The sequence below is a fragment of the Schistocerca serialis genome, chromosome 2 (genome assembly GCF_023864345.2).
Source record: "Schistocerca serialis cubense isolate TAMUIC-IGC-003099 chromosome 2, iqSchSeri2.2, whole genome shotgun sequence".
In the NCBI taxonomy this organism is placed as follows: Eukaryota; Metazoa; Arthropoda; class Insecta; order Orthoptera; family Acrididae; genus Schistocerca; species Schistocerca serialis.
Window position 1 is genome coordinate 631,364,417 of NC_064639.1, and position 22,964 is coordinate 631,387,380.

A 22,964-nucleotide genomic window follows, 5' to 3' on the forward strand; every position below is an offset into this window, starting at 1 on the left:
CGTCGCTTCGTCTTCTGCTTCTCCCGCACGCATCACGTTGCGCCGAGCCACCATCGCCACCACTGAACCAGCTGCTTCTCCCGGTGCCTCCACTACGCCACAGGGATCTGCCACCCGCCACCTCCCTCTCCTCCCCGTCCCTCTCCCCTCCTCCCAGCCTCCAGTCTCCAAAAAACCCCAAAAGCGCGTCCTTACCGACTCTGCTCCCGCCACTTCCCACAAAAAATCAACGCCACCTCCCCCTCCCCCTGCCGTCACCATGGACACCACCCCTCCTCCTGCCACCCCTACCTTGGCCCCCACCCTCCACACCTTTGTCCTGTCCACTCCCGATCCTAAGTTCCTCGACGCTCGTACCCTCACCAAGGAAATACGAAAGTACTTACCTGGTGCTCCCATCTCCCAACTCATTCCCCGCAGGGACTCAGTCCTTATCAAGTCCCCGTCCCCATCATTTCACACAGACCTCCTGCGAAAACTCCCACGAGTTATGTTTGGCCCCCACGCCTCTCTGACACCCTTCCTTTCCGCTTCCACTCCTCGTCAGCCCCAGCCTCCCCGTCGCCCCCCCACCTACACCGCTGTGATCACCAAGCTCAGCCCGGTGATCACAGAGGATGAAGTGTTGGTAGAACTGAACTCCCACCCGGACTTGGAAATCCGCTCTGCTCGCCGTATCCACAATGCCTCTGGTCCCACCTACCTCATGCGGGTATTCTCAGAGTCCGCCCCGTCCATAGACCATCTCCTCACCCAGGGTGCCCTGATATACCACCGTCGCCACCCTGTTGAATCCTCCAAATCCCCTCCCCAATCCTACCGTTGCCAACGGTGCCTGATGTACAATGACCACCTGACTCCCGACTGCAAAAACCCCCCCACCTGTCCCCATTGCAAGGCCTCCCACTTTCTCAAGAACTGCCCCAACCTCGCTGCTCCTCCTTCCTGTAATACCTGCAATGGCCCCCATCCCACATACTCCCACAAGTGTAAAGCTAAACCCCCTCCAGCCACCCCTGAACTTACAGTCCCAGTTCGTCCCGTCGATCCTCCTGTCCATCCTAACAATTCCCTCCGTCCACCCCCCACGGCCGAGGACATCATCCGGTTCATTACCATTGTACTCCAAAACATTCACCCTTTCCAGCGCCCGCACACCTTCCAACAAATATCCCTTGCTGCTCGCTCTGTTTTCCACCTGAACACCTTCGCCACTTACTCCCACAACCAAGCCCACTTCACCTTCACCCGCCTCGACACCCTAGTTTAAGTCTCTTCCCTTCCCTCTCTTCCCCCCCTCCTTCCCGTCATGGCGCGGCACGAGTCTCGCATCCTCTTCCAGAACATTCGCTCCTTCCGCTCCAACAAATACCTCCTCATGCACACCCTCTCCCACCACCAGGTCGACACCTTCCTCTTGAACGAAACCTTTCTCCAGCCCCACCATTCTATCCGCTCCTCCCCCTATATCCTCCACCGCACTGATGCTCCTGGTCCTCGTGCGCAGGGTGGAGTCGCGATTGGCCACCTTAAGCATATCCCCGTCCGGCCACAACCTCTCCTCAATGACCCCACTGAACACCTTATCCTTAGCGTCTTCTTCCCCTCCCTCACCATTACTTGTGCCACCATCTATGTCCGCTCCACTGCTCCTCTTCCTTATGACTTCATCTCACACGTTGACCACACCTTCTCCACCTACGTGATTGCCGCCGACCTCAACGTCCATAGCCGCACTCCTGCTGCCCTTCGGCGGTGGCATCAGTTCCTCTCCAGAATCCAGGGTGACCTTGTTCCCATTCCCCAGCACACCCGACCCGAAAGTAACACCACCCCCGATGTAGTCATTGCCTCTGCCAACCTCCTTGGGCGTATCACTGTCGCCGTCCTTGAGCCCACAGGTAGCGATCACCTCCCTGTCCTTCTCACCATAACGTCTGCAAACCGCCCCCCTCCAGCTCCGCAACCTGCACCCCCTCCCAAGGTCGTCCATGACTATCGCCGTGCCAACTGGGATGCCTACCGGGACTCCATCTCCACCCAGGTCGAGAGCCACCCTCTTACCTATCGCCATCCTGACGACATCATCCGCGCCTCGTCCTTCCTTCAGACGGTAATTACTGACGCCGTGGAGGCCCATGTTCCTACTAAAACCATCCACCCACACCGTCCCACTCTCCCTCCGCGGGCTGTCCTCCTCCTCCGTGAATCCCGCCGCCTCTATCGCTCCTTCCTCCGCACTCGTGACAGGGATACACTCCAACGCCACCGGCAAATACAGCGACACGTACGGAACCTTATAACAGCAACGAAACGCCGGGACTGGCGCCAGACCTGCACACGACTCAATGCCACCCTCCCTATCAACTCCTCCAAGTACTGGTCTGCCTTCCATCGTCTTACTGGTTCCCTTTCCGCTCCCCACTACCCCCTTCTCCATAACGATCGCCCCCTTCCAGACAACCTCAGTAAGGCCAACCACTTTGCTTCCCACCTTTCCGAGGTCTTCTCCATCCCCGATGATCCCCACTTTGATTATTCTCTTTTCCCCACCGTCATGGAACGTGCTGATACCTCAGTCGCTCCACTTGCTCCTAGTCTCCAGTACTTGGGGCAGTTGCCCCCCTCCGACGTCAACACTCCCATCACAGCACAAGACATTAAGCTTCTCCTCCAGTCCAAACGCAACACGGCCCCTGGTCACGACTGTGTCACCTACCGTCACCTTCGAGAAAGCCCCTATTCCTTCCTAACTGTCCTCGCCCATCTCTATAATGTCATCCTCTCTACTGGCTTCTACCCTGACCTGTGGAAGACCTCCCGCGTCCTCCTCTTCCTCAAACCCAACAAACCCCCTTCTGCCGCCTCTTCCTATCGTCCCATCTGCCTCACCTCCGTCTTCAGTAAGGTCCTTGAATCCATCCTCTCCCACCGCATCCATCGGCACCTTGCTCAACACCACCTCCTCCCCCTTACCCAGTGTGGCTTCCGACCCTCCTTCTCTGCTGACGACCAACTCCTCAACCTTGTTCACCTTCTGTCCCTCCAGCTCAACTCCCGTCGCTCCGCCATTTTTGTTTCCCTTGACCTCCAAAATGCCTATGACCGTGTATGGCATCCCGGTCTCCTCTTTAAACTCCAAACCTACGCCCTGCCTATCAATTTTGTCCGTCTGGTCGCTTCCTTCCTCTCGCACCGTCCTTCCTATGTCACCCTCCACAACACCAACTCCCGTCTCTTTTATCCCACGGCTGGCGTCCCCCAGGGTTCTGTCCTCTCCCCTCTCCTTTATCTCTTGTATACAGCTGATATGCCCAAGCCACCCCCACCAGTTCACCTTCTCCAATATGCTGATGACACCGCCTTCCTGGCTCTCTATCCTACCCTTCAACGGTCTCAACGTACCCTCCAAACCCACCTTAACCAGTTCACCACTTGGTGTAACCAGTGGCTCCTCCGTCTGAACCCCTCCAAAACCCAGGCAATCATCATAGGCCGTACCACTCGCTCCTTTCGCCTCCAAGATTTCTACCTCACCCTTTATGGTCGTCCTATCCAACTCACCCCCACCCTGAAATACCTTGGCCTCACCCTTGACCGACACCTCACCTGGACCCCTCATCTCCTGACCATCCAGCAGAAAGCCCATTCCCGCCTCCGCCTGCTGAAACTCCTGTCCGGCTGGACATGGGGATTGCATCCTTCTACCATCTTCCACACCTACAAATCCCTCATCCGTCCTATCCTCTGTTATGCCAGCGTCGCCTGGATCTCCGCCCCCACCCGCTTTTACAAGGCTCTCCAAATCCTTGAACGCCATGCGCTCCGCCTTGCCTTCCGTATCCGCCTTCCTTCCCCCACACGGCTCCTGTATGACCTGATCCCCTTCCCCCACCTCCTCTTGTTCCTCCAACATCTCCGCATCCTTTACATTGTTCGCAGGGTTGATCCCCCCCACCCTCTGGTTTCCTCCTTCCTCTCCACCCCTCGCCCGTTGCCGCGCCTCTATCGCTGTATCCCTCCCTCTCTCCACCTCCACACCCTCCATCTCCTTCATCAGGGCAATTTCCAACGCCTCCCCCTCCCGGATGACGAACTTCGCCGTGACATATACCCTTCCTTCCAACTATAACCCGGCCTTGTTCCCCCCCCCCTCCCCAGGGCCCCCTTCTCCTCTTTCCTCCTTCTCCCAGAGCGGATTCTCCTCCATCCCCCCCTCCCCTGGGACCCTGCACCCCATACTTGCCTCTCTCCTTCCCACATCCCTCCCTACCTGGCCCTCTTCCGAGCGACCCCCATTCCCCTCCCCCATCTCTTCCCCTCCCTCCCTTCTTCAGGTCTCCCTCATCTCCTTGAACCTGGCAGATCCTCTGTATTGATCATCATCGGTGTGCCACGTCAGTGTTGTGTTTCGTGCTATTTCTCGTGTGCGTCCAGAGGTGTGATTTTAATTGTGTACTGCCTTGAGGTTCGCCGTCAGTGTGCTATGCCATCCGTCAACACCTTCATGCTCCAGTCATACTGTGCCTTGTGTTCTTTTAATCGTCGCAGAGTGTGGCTTTTTGTGTGTGCTACTTTTAAACAGTTTTTTTTTTTATCTCCATTTTACAGTCACCCCGTTTTTTTTTGTATATTGCCTTCCATGATGTTCTCCCTTTTGTATATCTATGTTCGCCTTCTTCTCTCCTTTGCTGTTTTTAAATGTCTTCTATTGTTTTGTTCTATGTCTTTCGGCTGAAGAGCAGCGCATATGCTGCTGCCAGCCCGCCCCGATGGGGAATTGAAATACAATAAAGAAAAAAAAAAAAAAAATTATCTTACAACAGTTCTTTATTTAGGCTGAAGGCCGAAAGAATCTGAGATTTTCAGAGCAAACAATTTGAATCCAGAAATCGGCTGAAAGCGCAACACTTAAATCTAAACAACATTATTAAAAAAACAAAGGCATTACGTAAAACAGTTCTTAATCAGGCAAAACGCAACCAAAAGAGAAATTTAAAAGGCAAAGCCTTATCTTAAAACAGTTCCTTAGTTAGGCTGAAGGCCCAAAAAAACAGACAAAAGTTAAATTCAAATCGGCTGAAGGCCTAACACTTAAAACTCCATAACATTAATTTTTTTTAAATACCAAAGGCCTTACGTGAAACAGTTCTTTAATGTAGGCTGAAGGCCTTAAGAGCAAAACAACTCAAACTCAAAATCGGATGAAGGCCCAACACTTAAAATTCAACAACATTAAAAACTTTAAAATTCCAAAGGTCTTACGTGGAACAGTTCTTTAAATTAGGCTCAAGGCCTAAAGAGTCTTACGACTTAAGGGCAAAAACAACCTTAATTTTAAAAAAATCGGCTAGAAGCCATACAGGTACAAACAACAAGAACAAATCAAAAAAATTGCAGTATGCCCAAGGGCGCTCAGATGTTTGGAGGGTCGGCCTGGAATTCAGACACTAACGCTCGCTTAGGTGAGACAGGCAGTTGGGCCAACCATTCACGATCCGACGACACCCCAACCGACCGACAGTCAACGGACCCACCGACAAGAAAACTGCCACTTCACCTGACCAGGACACAACAGGTAGTTCAACTGAACAACGTAGAAGATATTGGCGCCTACAACCAATCACACATGGAACTGTCAAACTACACACCGTGCTGGACAACCACAACACAATGAGGAAACTACACTGCCTGAAATTTACGTCAACGGACAGGGCAGGTAACCGGAACGTTAACGGCCACAAAGCAGACGATTCCTCTGGTGCACTTCAATTCAAATAACCAAATACAATGAAACTCCACCGGAGGGTGGCTAGAATTTTCCAACTTGAAAACCACGTCGTTGCTCGCGGGAATATCCCAACAGCCGACAACGAATTCCAAACGACACAATGTGAACAGTCTTGACTAGCTTGCAGGTTAAATCCAAACTCAACATTCGTGCCCAGGGTCGGTTAGCCACGAGCCTCGTAACAATGGATACAGCCGCACACACTCCGCGTAGTCACCGCCAGCGCCCCCGGCCAAACTACGTCCCGTGGAGAATTCCTCGCTGCTCCACGCCTACCAACCGACTGAAGGCCCGGAAGTATTCAAAGGACCAAATATACGTCGGCCGATGAGACGACCAACCGAACGACCAACCAACGATCGTCCCGCTCCAATCTTCCTCCGTCGGACAGTTCATGTGTATCGCCAGCGGTCGGCGAGCACTGACTGTTGGCGCCTCACTGGCGCTCCGTCCCTCGACTTTTCTACTGCTGCATCCCGACTGCACTGTCAGACACACGACGGCCCGGAAATACTATCAGTCGCTCCAGAGATGGTACGACAGTGCACTTATCGATACGCGCTGCTGATGCCACTCACAGGCAAGTAAGGCAGGAAGTTAGTGACGCCAGTAAAGGGAATAAGAAAACGAGGCGGCAGTACCGTAATAGAAGATGACAGACAATAAATGGGATAAACGCGAGCTGTGCACGGCTCATTAATGCTCATTGAAACTGAATCTCTCTTCAATTATAGGAGATAGAAGTACAGTACAATTTTTGTGGTGCATTTAAAGTCCAACCAAAGGTGGTAAATGTTCTAAATGGCATTCTTCCACAGCAAAACGCCGTCGATAACGACTTACATCAGGGCAGCATGCCAACTGTACTCCCCCCCGAATAGAATAGCATCACAGGCCTGCTCAGATTTCTCTTTAAGATTAGCTAGTGTTTGTGGTCTTGAAGTGTAAGTGTTCTTGAGAGTACCCAACAGACAGAAGTCTAGAGGGATTAAACCGGGAGAGCGGGCTGGGATCTACACACTCCCACTTCGTCCTATCCATGTGGCAGGGAATGCCCGATTGAGAAATGTATTCACATCAGTGTGACAGTGAGGTAGCTCTCCATCCTGTTGAAAGTAATAATCTTCATTTTCAAGAAAGGCGTTAAGACCAGGAGTTATCATACGGAACATTTCTACGTAAAAGGCCCCTTTGACAATGTTTTCAAAGAAGCAGCTCCGATTAAACCCTCTAGAAGACAGACCACACCAGACGGATACTCCTGGTAATTATCATGCCTTTCGTCGGTTGCGTATGGATTCTCGCTGGCCCAATATAGATAATTATGGCGGTTAATTGTGCAAAAACAGACATAATGTCTGATGCGATAGCAGCATCAGTGATTGTATAATGTTACTTATAATCCGTCTTGATTGCAAAAACTGTTTTTTATTCATATGACCGGTTTCGGTTCATTCAGAACCATCTTCAGATCTGATATTTCAGTTACAGGAGTAAACCGTCCAAATCCAGCAGCTTTCACACGTTGCGTCACTGAAATATCAGATCTGAAGATGGTTCTGAATGAACTGAAACCGGTCATATGAATAAAAAAAATTTGCAATCAAGACGGATTATAAGTAACATTATAGCCGTTAATTGTTGCATTAAGTTTATAGCTCGGTTCATCCGACCAGAGAATTAGATCATTGAAACGTTGATGTTCTGCACGTTTGCTAATAAATACTCGCAAAATTCACTTTCCCTATCGGTATCGGTATCATCCCCGTTAAGAGCATGGGAAAGTCTTGGAATGTAAAGCTTAGATTTCCGAGACCGCAGAATTCTATGAACACTCCTTTTTCAACCCCAGTCTCACGAGAGCATTATCTCACAGATTTCTTAGGGGACTGTGTGTACGCATGAATTATCTCTTCAACCCTTTCGTGTCTGTAATCCTTACCCTTGTTGGTTCTGGTGTTCCAAAGTCAATTCTCCAATGACGTCGTATTTCACTCACATTTTTTTTTTCCAGTAACACTCCAGTACCCACTTCCGTGATCCAGCTATACCGTCTTGGTTATTTACAATCCTGAAACAACATAAAACGTTGTTATGTTTTCGCCGCCTTCTGATTTATTACCCGCAGAAATTGTATTTCTACCTTTTATTAAAAAAATTAAAGAGATATTCAATGTCAAAAACTGTTTACATTATTTTGGGACTCCCTCTATATTCATCGTCGCCGGCCGTTGTGACCGAGCGGTTCTAGGAGCTTCAGTCTGGAACCGCGCGACTGCTACGGTCGCAGGTTCGAATCCTGCCTCGGGCGTGGATGTGTGTGATGCCCTTAGTTAGGTTTAAGTAGTTCTAAGTTCTAGGGGACTGATGACCTCAGATGTTAAGTCCCATAGTGCTCAGAGTCATTTTTATATTCATCGTCACTGTGATCAACACAGTTATTTTCACAGTAAGTTCTGTCTTGTACAATCAGCTTGCGATTTAGTCCTAAATAAGGGCAGGCAAGACGATTTTTGTGTCCTCTTCACGCCCCCTACAAATCTCTTAGTGAAACTCACTGTCTTCCTAAAAGCGTGACGCAGACGTACGTATAAATCGAACGAGTAATTTTCTCTGTCGGCTTTGTGTTGGCGGATGGTCACCTTCACGGCATAAAGAAATGTGCCTGTGATCCGGGCTGATGGTGTCATCCTTCCTGTGGTGCAATCGTCCTGCGGAAAGACTTCCGCCGCACTTGTCGTTATACTGTGGGCCCGTGCTCCCAGCGACGCGGACCACTCTGTGTTACCGCCTCAGTCTCAACAGTCAGTGATGTATCCATCAGGTCTGGCCACGACGCTGCTGGCGCTGCTGGCGAGAAATGTCATCTGCAGCCTCGACTGTGTCTGCAACGACATCGACTACGTCACCGACGGAATCTGTGATGGTGAAGGAGTGATCTGGAAGATTTACTGCGAAGGTTTCGGTGAGTACGGTCTCGTACAGTATCGATTCACGTTTCGTCATCGAACATACAGTCATATCTACTCAGAGACGGTTTCACTTGCTAGTACTGAAGTAAAACATTCTCGGCTCAGCAGCAAAGAACTATTTTTATTAGGGGAATAACTGCACGAGGTACTGGCGGAAGTAAAGCTGTGAGGACGGGGCGTGAGTCGTGCTTGGGTGGCTCAGATAATGTAGGGCACCAGTAAAATGCAAGGTGCCATCTATGAAAACAATTGGCGGTCCGTTGACATTCTCCAACGCATGCGATTCCTAAGCAGTTATACATTCAGTATAGCGTACTATACGGACCAAATACTTACAGTCCCCAAGATCCAGGCCAAACACGTGATGAAACTCTCTAATAGATTTATCTGGCAAGAGCATCTGTTCAAAGTTAAATACACCACGCTGACGTCTTCCAGACAGGCTGGCGGACTCAATATGCCTGACATTAACGGAAAGCGTACTGCTTTATATATTAAACGAATCACCCGCTTGTTGGACAAGGAACCTCTCAGCGTAACCAGTTGGCTCTTCCAAACCTTACAACCCACCGATTTGCACCCATCCATTGATGTACATTACAAACTACGACATATCAAGCAGTTTTTTCTTGAAGTAAGCTATTTTGATGGACATTATATCACGCAGGATTTACCGACGACGCACCTGCTATTAAAAAGATGGACATCTCCAATAGTCCGGAATCCCACTGAACTTAAATGCCCGAGTGTTCATTGGAAGGCAGTTTGGGACAACATAAGTTTAACCACCCACACTGTTGAGGTGGCGTCCACATGGTATAAAGTGGTAAACGATGTTATACCCACTAATGAAAGGTTGCATAGAATCGGCTAATGTGACAGTGATAAATGCGTCCTCTGTGGTCTGGTCGCCATCGCTTCACTTGTGGCGGCCATCTCATTAACTGGAAATGGGTGCAGCAGAGGCTGGGCCTGATTACCCGCGGCAGCCCAGCCAGCCACTGCACTGACACCCTGCTATGGCCAGACAAGAAACATTTTCCCGCTACCAAGAACAACACCGTGATGTGGATGTTAGGACAATTTGTGACATATATCATCACCCACAATAGTGAAGATAATCTCATTAGTTTCGAGGCTGATATGAGAACGGCACTTTGGAAGATGAAACGTTACCCAAATTTCAGGACGATGTTTGGTAACATGTTAGACATACTGTTTGGAAAACAAGGCGTAGGGTAATTCCCCACGCCGGTAAGGACACAAACCACGTGCAAGACTATGTAGCGAACAATATACACAACGAACAAGGGGTTACACCTGTTCCTAGGACTGCTCCCGACTTCTCAATGGTGTTATTAACTTCATTTGACGTTTTCCTTAATTTATGTTGCCTGTGCATGTCTTTGTTATTCGTTTGTATGCTCCAAATGACTTTCTGTGAAGAATTTGGACGGTTGTGAATCAATCGACAGAACTGCAATTCTAATTCTGCCAATTATATCCAATTTTATATATATATATTTATATTTATATTTATATTTATATATACATATATAAAATTCTCTTTCATATGTTTGAGTTTTCGTTCTATGTCTTTGTCTGGACTAAAGATGCTCTTGTCAGTTTAACATTTGTGTTCAGTTTTGTAAGCTTACAAATGGCACTATATGGTACTATATTGAAATGTGTTCTTCAGTCTATTGTAGGATACAATTCACGTTGAAACAGTTCCAGTACTTCATTATTTTGTTTTTGTACTTTTGTGCTTATATGATTGTTTTAATAAAGAAAAAAAAGATGGGAGAGCACTTGCCCGTGAAAGGCAAAGGTCCCGAGTTCGAGTCTCGGTCCGGCACACAGTTTTGATCTGCCAGGAAGTTTCATCATGAAGTATGCTTTGAAAAATACCCGTCCATAGCTGAGATAACGTTTTTATTGAGTCCAATCGTTTCCCATATGTGCGAGACTAGGTGGAAAGCAGAGGTTGCCAGACGTGACGGATATTTTTTTGAACACTGAGGCGTGTTCGCGGGGAGGTTGTGAAGTATCTTGTCATATTTGGGCCCTTTGTATAGTGTATATAATTATGCGTTTCACATATTATGTAGATTCACACACTACAATACAGAGCAGCTGTAAATGGATGTAGCGAATACAAAGAGTGTGAAGTTCTTCCATTTGTAAATTAACTATATTTATTCATATGAGATATGGGTTACTGTAACGTTGAAGTTGCTTAACTAAAATAAAAGTACTTCGATGGAGTCCCCATTTTCGGTTAACAGTGATAACTACCCGCAATCCTATCAGAAGTAATGATAGTGCCATAGATTACGGGCGACATCTTCAGAAGTAGCGGTAACCCGCAGTGGATAGGATATGGTTTAAATGGTTGTTGAGGAGAACGACCGCCGAGATGACCTCATCTCGGCTCCTTTGTGGAAGATCGTACTTGTACAGCTCTGAGGTCACTCCTCGCGGCTAAGCGTCTGTTTCTTTACAGAGATATTAAGTCTTATTCTTTTTTTCTTAACTTCGCAGCAGAGGACTCTCACTGTCTGTTTTCTCACGCATTTACTAAAAAAGATTTCAGTCGGACTTGCCAATTATTATTCTATCCCTTCGTAAGGTAATCAGCTGCAAGAAAAGCTTTTGCGCGCCAGAAGGCCCTAAAGTTACTGACACATGAAATTACACTGAGGTGACAAAAATCATGGCATAGCGACATGCACTTATACAGATGACGGTGGTACCACGTACACAAGGTGTAAAAGGACAGAGCATTGACGAGGCTGTCGTTTGTAATCAGGTGATTCAAGTGAACTCTTTTCCGACGTGATTATGGCCGCACGAAAGGAATTAACAGATGCTGGACGCGCAGTGATTGTTGGAGCTAGAGGCATCGGACATTTCATTTTTGAAATCGTTAAGGAATTCAGTATTTCGAGATCCACAGTGTCAAAAGGGTGTCGAGAATACTAAATTTCAGGGATTGCCTCTCACCACGGACAACGCAGTGGCCGACGGCCTTCACTTAACGTTCGAGAGCAGCGGTGTTTGCATAGAGGTTTCAGTAGAGTTTTCAGTGCTTAGAGTCAAGCAACACTTCCTGATACAACTGCAGAAATCGATGTAGGACAAACGTACGACGAATATATCCGTTAGGACAGTGCGGCGAAATTTGGCGTTAGTGGGCTATGGCAGCAGACGACCGCCGGTGTGTCTTTGCTAACAGCATGATACTGCTTGCAGTGCCTCTCCTGAGCTTGTGACCATAGGGTTTCCCCCTAAGTGATTCGAAACCCGTGGCCTGATCAGATGAGTCAGATTTCCGTTGGTAAGAGCTGACGGTAGGGTTCTAGTGTGGCGCTGACCCCACGAAGCCATGGACCCAGGTAGTCAACGAGACACTGTGCAAATTGATGGTGACTCTGTAATGGTGAGAGCTGTGTTTATATGGAATGGACGAGGTGCTCTGGTCCAAAGGAACCGATCAATGGTTGAAAATGACTATGTTTGGCTATTTGGAGACCATTTGCAGCCAATTTTTATGGATGATGTTACACCATGTAACTGGCGATTTTTTGAAGAGCCTTCTGGACATTTCGAGCGAATGATGTTGCTAGCCAGAGTACACTATTGGAGGGTAGTCCTGTTAATAGGAAAAGCTAATCAGTAGAGTTACCATTTTTTCAGGCTTTGACCATACCTTGTGTCTAATGGAAAAGGAAATCAGATATTGACTTTTTATAACCAACCAACTTAAATACTAAAATACTTAGATACAAAAGTACACACTTATTTATACTGAACATTTCACTTCAAGAAAATCTGTTTCTTACAGGAATTTACTTTTAAAAGCTATTACTCTCATTATTTATGACTATTTTATACACACAAATAATTTAAATACAAAATATCATCAAGAAGTTGTTTAACGTAATAAACTATTTAGATAGTATTTTACATATGTAAACGTAGGCTTCCGAGGCCGTTGTCACAGTCAATAAAATTCTTCACGGTTTGAGTCCGCATTGTCATCTGTAAAATTCCGACGTTTCGGTGACTGTTGGAAGCGGCCTTCCTCAAACTGTATTGCAATACACCCTGAGGAAGACGCCTTGCAACAGTCGCCGGAACGCCGGAATTTTACAGATGACAATGCGGCCTCAAACCCTGAAGAATTTTATTGACAGTATTTTACATACATTACTTACATTCAATACAAATAACTTCAACCTCCAGTATATCACATTTTATCATGTAGTACCAATAGGAAAAATTTTTAAAGCAACAAATTTAAAAAGTATAGATGAACTATAAACAAATAGTATAATACACAGTGTCAAACACATGAGTCATTCTGCTCCAAGCTATAAGATTCTCTTCATATTTATATGCAATGCCACCATTTTTAACAATTTTCGTGTTTTCTTTAATGCATTAAATTCCTGCGTTTTTCGACCCATACACCAACATATGTCTATTTGCGGTTGCTTTGGTTTGCACAATTACCGGCTTTCCAGAGGTTTTCTTTGCTTGTGTTAAGAATAAGAACAAGACTCATTGTCTCCATGACAATAATCATGGGGCTGGAAAGGACAGCTACACATCTTTTGATACATGGCTGCCTTGACAGCACAGATTTGGGTAAATAATTGTATCAACGTGTCAAGCAGACGTAATTCATTACCTTAAACGACATAGTGTTCTAACACTATAACATAAAACATTATTTGCATAAATGTGATTAAGTTTCACCACGCTACGCAACTGTCAATATGCACTTGCATAAATACCGATCAGCCTCTCCCATCCAATCTACAATTATTTTCCTCCATAACACTTTTCCGATTTTTGAGGTGAGTTATGTACAAAATATATGGATTTGTTCGTCAGCTTGGGACTCTTACCTGCTTGGATTTATAGATGTGTGGATAATCTCCATGTTTTATGTGCACTGTGATGTAGCACCATCAAAAATTCGTACTACGAACTACACTCTGCAGCATGTGTAGATGTCGAAGCGTTTCCAACTCTAGCAACAGCTTCAGTTCTCACATCATTGCCCCTGTACTTACTGCACTAAAATGCTTACTGATCACGTATGCTATTTGACTCTCACAGGCAAGGCACGTGACGTCTCTGTGTGTGTACGGTGCAGCTGGCGATCTGAGACAGGCAGAGGACGTAGCACATCAACAGACGCTGCAGGCATGACGTCTTGCTGCTGTACAGCCTGTCCCTTTGTTCATTTACAGATATGCATCAAGATGTGGTGCTGATGCATATATGGGCGCAAGATACACGCTATTCCAGTATTTGAGGTGATGCTCGCTAGATGGTGCAGCAGGCGACTGTGTAACTCAAGTAAAACCTTAATATCCTAATGAAATTTAAACGAAGTACAGACTATAAATGTATTTGCAGCTGAATTATTAGCATCAGTACAGCTCATCTTATAACTGAACTAAAAGGGCTTTAACTGATATCAGTATAACACGGCAATAAGAGCTTAATAAACTTATATGAAACAAGTGATCTAATTTTATGTAATGCCCTACCAAAGTGGTAATTCACAATGATTTGCTGGGCGCAATTCGTGTGTCTGTTTAAGTGGCACACACGTTCTCATAATATAAAGAACATCATTATCAAATAAATTATGGACCATATATGAAGTCAAAAAAAGGTAGACAATTATTCTCATAATGACGGTAACAAGTAATAACAACAGATTACTCAGCTATACAAGAGAAAAAAGATACGAAATAAGTGATACTGCAAAGGACATGAAAACACATTATTAATGTATAAAACTGCATGTGGCTCAGTACCATGATACTAATACTCTCCACCACCAGGTTGACATTCCTGCTCTTAAGAGCAGAAACGTGCAGATTAAGTAATTATGTGCTATGAACTTTGCACCAGTGAAATCAGTCCTCGTATGCGTCCAATTCAAGGTGTTAATATTACCCAAGGTCTAGGTTAAAACGGGTGTAAAATAGGAACCAATGTGATAAAACTGTCTCCTTCAGACAAAGTGTGATGATTTATTTCTGTATATTTGTATTGTTTGTAATGTGCATGTGTTTGAAAAGAATATGATGTAATTTTTGAAGGCTAGGTGTGAATGTAACGGTACATCGATTACTGCCAACAATTTAACAGTAAATCCTAGTATAATTATATGATTAGTGTGCTTATCTGCTTTTCTCAATTTCCACAGGCATGATAAATGTATGAGTTTGTAGTATATACTAACTGCAGCTAGCAATAAGTTGTCGCTCAGGGCTTAGGTAGTATATATGTATGTATACAGAGAGCAGTTGTAAAGACGAGTCATAGTTGTTGCCTAATGCTAAGTGGTAATGTTGCCAAGGTGTAGATTATAGCAGGTATAAGTTAGGAAATAAAATGATTAATCTGCCTATCTAGAACCGAGTATAATAACGTATTCCTGAATATCTGCATTGTACATCATGTACATGTGCCTGAAGTGATGTAGCAGCAGTTCAACCAGGTGTCAGTCTCAACATATGCCTTGGTTACTGGCTTATATTAAATATAAAATAACAGTATGAAAGTCCCGAGTATTTAAGTTGATACCTGTTTGGTCCTATTTGATGCTGAAGACGTGATTTCAAGATATTGTCAGTTCTGAAGCCTACTGTGATATTACATTATTTAATGTAGTGCTCAGTTTCTTCAGATATAATCCCGCTGTAAGGCCTTGAAATGTATCTTTCACTTTCCTTTTTATAGTTTTTTCTAAAGAATTGTTTATTTTTACTTAATTTATTGACAACATTATCACACCTGTTTCTTTGTAACCGTTAATATTTGTTATCTATTTAAATATCAGAAGCTACTTCAGAATCACATTTTGTGGCAATGGCACGTTAAGTAACTGCTGTACCCCTGTGCAGCAATAAGACATCTTATATTGTACAGCATATTGTACAGAATTTATGATGGTGTGTGTACATATTAGTTTGCGATAAATACTGAATATGTGTTATACCTTTAGTAGGCTCCTATTATCATTTTATCTTCAGTTATGTCATTTCATTATCAGTTATTATCAGTCAGAGCTCTGGTCGTTCAATTTTTTAAGATGGACTGTACTGGTGAATTTTAAATATATTTATATCCTGTTTTTCATTTAAATTTCATTAGAATATTAAAATTTTACGTAAGTTACACAGTCGTCTGCTAGCACCGTCTAGACATCATCGCCTCAAGCAGTTCATCAAAGGTAGCAGCCATCAGACATGTCATTACTGCAGTTGTGGCAACTCATGTTTAGGTGATGTGTATTTCAAATACTGTGTTTCTTGAGCATTGTAATGACCATCAGCTGCAATACTATACTCATATGCCATGTTGTAATAACGTACTTTACGATAGTCTCCTCTATAAGATAACACAAATAGCGATTAAACTGTATCAGTTACTAAGTTTTAAAGCATAACGTCTTAAGTAAGACGATAACTGTTACATGTACATATTCATTCTAGTGGATAGTTCTGAGTTTTGTCAATATGTTCCCTCATTTTCACTGCCTCTTTCTTACCCTAACATACGTTTTTCAGTTTTATGACCTTCGTTGTACTTGATTTGTCATGAACGATATAAAGTTTTTTCACCTATACATAATGTATGGACGTTGCCACTTTTACAAAAGATTTTAAAGATGTGTTGAGCTGTTGTGGTAATTACAATATCAAGAATATTTTTATGGTACGCCTCCTGTTATTACATCTTGTTATATGCATTTGAACTTTGCTATAGCTTTGTGTGAAATTTCGTATTTTGGATCTGTAATTTGGTTTGTATAAGCTGTTTATGTTGCTGTATTCATTTCGGCAATTTTAAATCTTAGATATGAAGATGACTTTTGTGCAGCATAAACTGTTAATCAATATAAAAAGTTATTTGTTATCTTAACTTCGAGGACTTTCAACCCTTAATATAAAAAAGTCTTATATTTGTTGCGTAACATATTGGAAAGTCGAAGTACCTCAAACAGAATGCACTTCCCCGTGGTAGCAATTATAGATCCTGGAAAACTTGGTACATACGGAAAAAGACTGAAGCTTCCTGCACATGTTATGTGATGGACCACGGTTTAAGACAATCAGAGGGAGTCTATATTGACTTACAAGTAAATTATAACTAATGATCACAGAAATAGTTATTAAATGGAGTGCTATCAAATTGTTCTCAGCAACCTGCGACAAAATGTTTACAGTGGCTGGCAGAACTGGGGAAAATCCTGATCAGGGGAAACTTCTAAGCTCTGTATCCACCGTATTGAAGAATGGCGTGACAGCATGGGCACCATGTAGTCTTGAACTTATTTGTGCAAATATAATGCCTGAGTCGAACATATGGCAGAGTAATCGGCTTGAGAAGTCGGAAGTGCAGTGAAGACTGTCCAAATTAACGCATATGAAATATGTGTCAGATGGCACACTGTAGTACGACGCTAGGTGCTGGGCGTGCATGAGAGTGACGAATTCAACCTGACAACCTTCTCTCTCCTTGGAGCGTCAGCACAGGGAAACGTCCGTCGTGATGCTGAAGTCAGAACAGGGACTCGTCTGGAAAGACGACGTGTTTAACCTTTCAGAAGGTCGTCGTGCAGCACACCATTACTGGCGATCCCTTCTCTGTGTCCGCGTTGAGGGTACCCACCACCACGGTCGCCGTGCTGACGGTCAGCTGAAACACTGATCGTTTTCCTGTGGAAACATGTGGTGCACTTGACGCCATGTTGACGTTTATTCATTTCATGCTGTTGTGATTTTAATAGTTGATAGTGTTGATGTAACTAGAACTTGAGTGGCTGCCTAGCTGGGATGTTAGCAGGTATTTACATAAGCCACTTAGAACAAATATTTTTCAAGGTTAACAGTCACATAAACAACCAACTCATCTACTACAAAAGGTAATGTTCATAGTACAATAATTCTTTTTGATGGTACCTATGGGTAAATTGTCACATTAGCGTCAGATCTGAGCAGCATCAACAGAAACGTTCAGTTCACTGTTGTACATGAGACCAGCAACAGCACCAATTTCTTAACTTAAAAATCACCAACAAGAACCACAAACACCATTTTCAAAATTATAGAAAACCGAAAACTACTGATGTGTGTATCAACAGCTCATCTTGTCATCCAAATCAGCATAACATGACATATTTTAGCTCCACGCTAAATGGCATACGTAAGACTGCACTTGAACCAGTTGAAAAAGAAAGCAATGTCAATAAAATCATAGCCTCAAAATACTGATACAGCTCTCTCACGATAGATAGACTATCACGAAAATCCAAAAACTTTCAGACAACAAAGCTTCTCATTAGAGAACAAAGCACTTAACACAAAATAAAGTAAAAAGCACTAGAAATATGCACTACTTTTCTTAGGGAGCATATCTTACAAAACAAAAACGCAATCTGTTTAAAAACACAAACATTTAGATAAGATTCCACATAAATAAAGATCTTGAGCAGATAGCAATTCACAACTTAAAGAATAATGAACCCTTGTACAGAAAATCTGCCTGATACAAACTCAGCTGCCAAAGCTGCCCTTCCTACTATGTAGAATGAATTGAAAGGAGCTTTGTGACTCATTTGAAAGAGCATATAGATGTCATACGTTTGAACAACAGAAATAAATCTATGTGCACAGTGTGCACAACTATCGACAATCACGGAGTAAAAAGCACTGAAGACCACATACAAGTATGACATGATGCTGGAAAATGTGGCTTTATGAATTTGCTTGAAGAGATTGAAATATATGTACATAAAAGCAAATCACCACGAAGTCTGAGCAATGAATAGACTGAGCTAGTCAGTGGCGCCTTTCTTGAAAATTTCATTCATCTGCTTTCTAGTTTAAAATAAGCACAACACCATTTCACAGTAACAAGACGCAGGTACTAACTCAACTTGAAATAGTACATAAAATATAACACCTTGCTTATTCATTCAATGTCTTCAACGAGCTATGAAGCTTTAATGTAATGTCCACTATTGTGATATTCAATTATGTACGTCTATCCCTCATCATTTACGTTGCTTGCTGTGTATACTACAATATTGATGTACCATTCCAGTAACGGTTTATAACAAACTGGCTTGTTTATTTGTTCATCTTGATTTTCATCAGTTGTCATTTATTATAACTTGCAAGTAATGAAACGTTTGTAGTTTGTAAAATTTCTACTGTCACATCAATGTACATACCAAAATGTCTGTGAATGAAATTCTTTAGCATTTTTCAAATGGTTCAAAAGGCTCTGAGCACTATGGAACTTAACAGCTGTGGTCATCAGTCCCCTAGAACTCAGAACTACTTAAACCTAACTAACCTAAGTACATCACACACATCCATGCCCGAGGCAGGATTCGAACCTGCGACCATAGCAGTCGCGCGGTTCCGGACTGCACGCCTAGAACCGCGAGACCACCGCGGCCAGCTTTAGCATTTTTATGGTTGTGAAATAGCCACACTTCCATGTAGTAAGATTTTTGATGTTCATGAGTGGTGCTTACACTGAGTGTGTACACATACAAGATTGATTATTTAATCCATAATTGGGAACAACTCAAAATAGAAATGAGATACAGCCAAATGCCTTAGATAAAAGATACAACTGACAAAGAGGGTAACGCATTGCTACTAATTGCCGTGACTTACAACGTCATTTTCAAGACTATTTGGAGAATAAATTTATTTATTTAAATGGGAAACCTAATATTTGATTGAAGATTTGGAAAGAGTAGCAACTTTTACCTACGAAATACACTATACAGAGTCATGACAAGGTTTAATGAAGGTCAAATAAGCAAAGTTGTTTTTAGTTGTGCTACTTATTAACTCGGAATAGAGGAGGAATGCAGCAAAATACACAGTTAGATATAAATTAGAAGGGGCATGAGGGGTCACATATGATTACCAATAACAGTGATCTTAAAGGTAATCATTGACGGTCATCGAAGGCTGAGTTCTGTTTCAGGGAAATCCCTATTTATGATGTCGGATTTGGAAAGAACAAAGAGAAACTCTAACTTCAAATTGTAAGTAAGGTATTTATTGACAAAAATAAATACAATGCAACTTATAAAAGTTATTTTGGCATCTACAAAACGGAACAAACATCCACAAGATATAGATCATTAATTTACAGTCGCTGAGTGAGATCCATCACATCTCATTCCTCAGGACGTCGCTCCGAATTTCTATCTGACATTATATTGTGCTTTCCCTCCACTATCACGGGTTAATCCCTAGTACAACTAAACACATATTTGCTTATTTGACCTTCATTAACCAAGGCTATGATCTTGAATAAGTATCGTTTTAAAAGCAAAATTTTTCGTTCTTTTCAAATCTTAAATCAAACAGAATGGATACAATTAAAAAAGAGAAACACTAAACTTTAAATCACGTTCATGTACCGGCCACCATTAGTAGAAATGTGTGACCCATGTTTGCCACCCCATCTGCAACGTTTATCTCAAACATTTTACTGTATCTCATTTCTATCCCTATTTATTCCCCATTATGGATTAAAATAGTCGACAGTGAGTATCAAAAAGTGCTTTATACAGTCTTCTCTACGCACGAAACAAGCAGTCTGCATTGCAACATAATTGTGCGCTATTTTCAAAGTAAGTAAATAAAATATTATTTATAGTATTCTGTTTGCATCGTTTGAAATTGGTATGAGGCACAGTTACAGATAAATAGACAGTTTATCACGTCGTATTTTGGTTGTAGGGCACCATTACTCCAAGAAATTTGCAGCACATGGGGGAATAAAAGAGGAAATTAATCCAAACTGCCACAAAAAGATGTACCTTAAAGTCAACAAGCCGTCTGATGATGAACCTATCGATTCGAAACCGGCAACAGCGCACTGTAAAAGGTGGCTGGTTACTGTTACCTTTTCTGCAAACTTCAACCTGTGGTCAATAAAACCTGTCTAAGCAGCTGGTACGGTAGCCTCACGGTGACTGACCAACGTTCCACAGATGATTACTGGGTGCACGAGACGTGCGAGACCCTCGCACCGCCGTCCGTGGCAGCGCTGGCCCTGGCACGCCTGGTGCCGCGCAGCTGGAGCCGCGGGCTTTCCCCACCAGTGGAGTGGGAAGCCCCGCGACCTGCAGGGGGAGTCCCGCGGCCTACAGGGGGAGTCCCGCGGCCTGCAGAGGGATCCCCGAGTCCCACGGCAGAAGAGGGGTGCGGCGGCGCCCTGGCGGCGTTCCGCGGCCTTCAGGGACAGCAGGCCAGAGAGCTGTTCTATATAGACATTCCGTGCCACATCGCTACCGACTGCATCGACTCCTGCCGTGTACATGGGTGAGTATGCCACTAAAGGCCACATCTAGTAATCGTACGCCTGATCCGCTCCTCTGCTTCTTAAATTTATTCTCTACGCTGCCAACTACTTTTCTTATTTTCTCAGACTGACGTCCATCAGTAAACATTGGTCACTTCCTACGAGACATTGGATAAACACTTGTGACTCCTGTATACGCGAGAGACGTTTCATAAATGACGCTCACAAACTTTTTGTTTCACTTACACATTTACTTATTTCTTGCTTTTTCAATATATCTTTACAGTCCTTGAATACATTCTCCCTGCTTCTGTATAACTGAACCCCAACATCTCAGACGCCCTATTATTCCATCCAAGACCTCTTCCTTTCGTCTATCGAATGTCTTGAGTAACGATGGTAGGAAGCTCTTCCAGAGAAAGATAACGAAGTCCATGTATGTCTTTTCAGCTTCCACAACAATTAGAAGTGTGGTCGATTCTTGTCCGAGCTGTAGGGAGGCTTGGGCAACGCTTTCAATTCGCATTCGTGCAGTTTATGGGTTGCAGCACTGCCGATATGCGAGCGAGTATCGTCATAGAGAATGAGCGGCCTAGCCTTGAGCAAATGACGACGGGTTTTGTGCATTTTTCTGCTCACGTTTTGCATGAATTTACGATAATACACTGCTGTCACACTTCTTTTACGAGGGACTCCATCAGTCATGACGATTCCTTGGTAATCATAAGTAAACATCATCAATTACTTGAATTCTGATTGAACGAGTCGAAAATGTTTTGGAAGTGGAGAATATGAAGATTTTCGCTCACTGGACTGTCATTTCTATTCCGCTTTCATCAATAACGACAATTCGACACAAGAATGCTTGACCTTCACTGCCGAATCGTTGTTTGAGCAAGATTATAATGTCCAGACGTTTATGCTTCTCTTCAGCAATCAGTATGGGACCCAAGTCCCAGAAACTTTTCTCTTCAACAAACTATTTCTCATAATACGGAATATCGAGTTTGGGGGAATTCTTGTGGCTTCAGAGAGTTACTAACAAGTCGTACAGCTATCTTCTTCAAGAGCGTCTGCCACAAGTTCCGCACTTCGTTCTTCTGTTGACGTTTTCGGCCTTCTGAGTTCTGGATTGTCGTCTACGCTCATACGACCTCCACTGAAACGACTAATGCAAAGTGAAACTGTACTAGGGTGCACTGTAAACTCACCACAAACTTCACTTAACGCACTGTGGATCTTGATGAACGACGTCTGGTCTTCAACAGTCACATTACCGAAGTCCCCCACAGGGTCCATTTCTACATCTCGTCAATTTCAGATCAGAGTACACACCGAAAAAACAAAAACTGTGCTTCTTCCTCAAACTACCAATTAAATTTGACGTAATTCTCGTTGTTGTTGCATCAAAGAATCCGCAGTAATACCAACCTCTGTATTATTTATGAAATGTCCCGTATAAGAAGGATAAAAGAACGAACGCGAAAAATTACAGGCCATTATCTTAACATAAGTTTACTGCAGGATCCATGTTCATGCGAAACCCAGCTTGCCTTTTCTCATGTGAAATCCTCCGAACCTTTGATGAAGGGCATCAGAGGGATTCCATATGCCTAGATTTCCGAAACGCACGTGACACGGTGCCACACTGCCGACTGTTAACGAAGGTACTAGTATACGGACTAGGTTCCCAGATATGTGAGTGGCTAGAAGAGTTCTTAAGTAACAAGACCCAGTATGTTGTTCTCGACGGTGAGTGTTCATAAGAGATGAAGGTATCGTCAGGTGTGCCCCAGGGAATTGTGAGGTGACAGCTGCTATCTTCTATA

The 22,964-nt window shown here is 44.0% G+C and overlaps 1 protein-coding gene across 1 annotated transcript in view; it reads left to right on the forward strand.

The window, feature by feature from the left end:
• Positions 1-8,577: 8,577 nt before the first annotated feature.
• LOC126456294 (uncharacterized) overlaps positions 8,578-22,964 on the forward strand; it is a 107,456-nt gene continuing 93,069 nt past the window's right edge. Inside the window, exons 1-2 of the mRNA XM_050092046.1 lie at positions 8,578-8,756; positions 20,825-21,155. Coding sequence (XP_049948003.1) covers positions 8,603-8,756; positions 20,825-21,155 — 485 coding nt within the window. The 5' untranslated portion in view covers positions 8,578-8,602. The remainder of the gene's footprint in view (positions 8,757-20,824; positions 21,156-22,964) is intronic.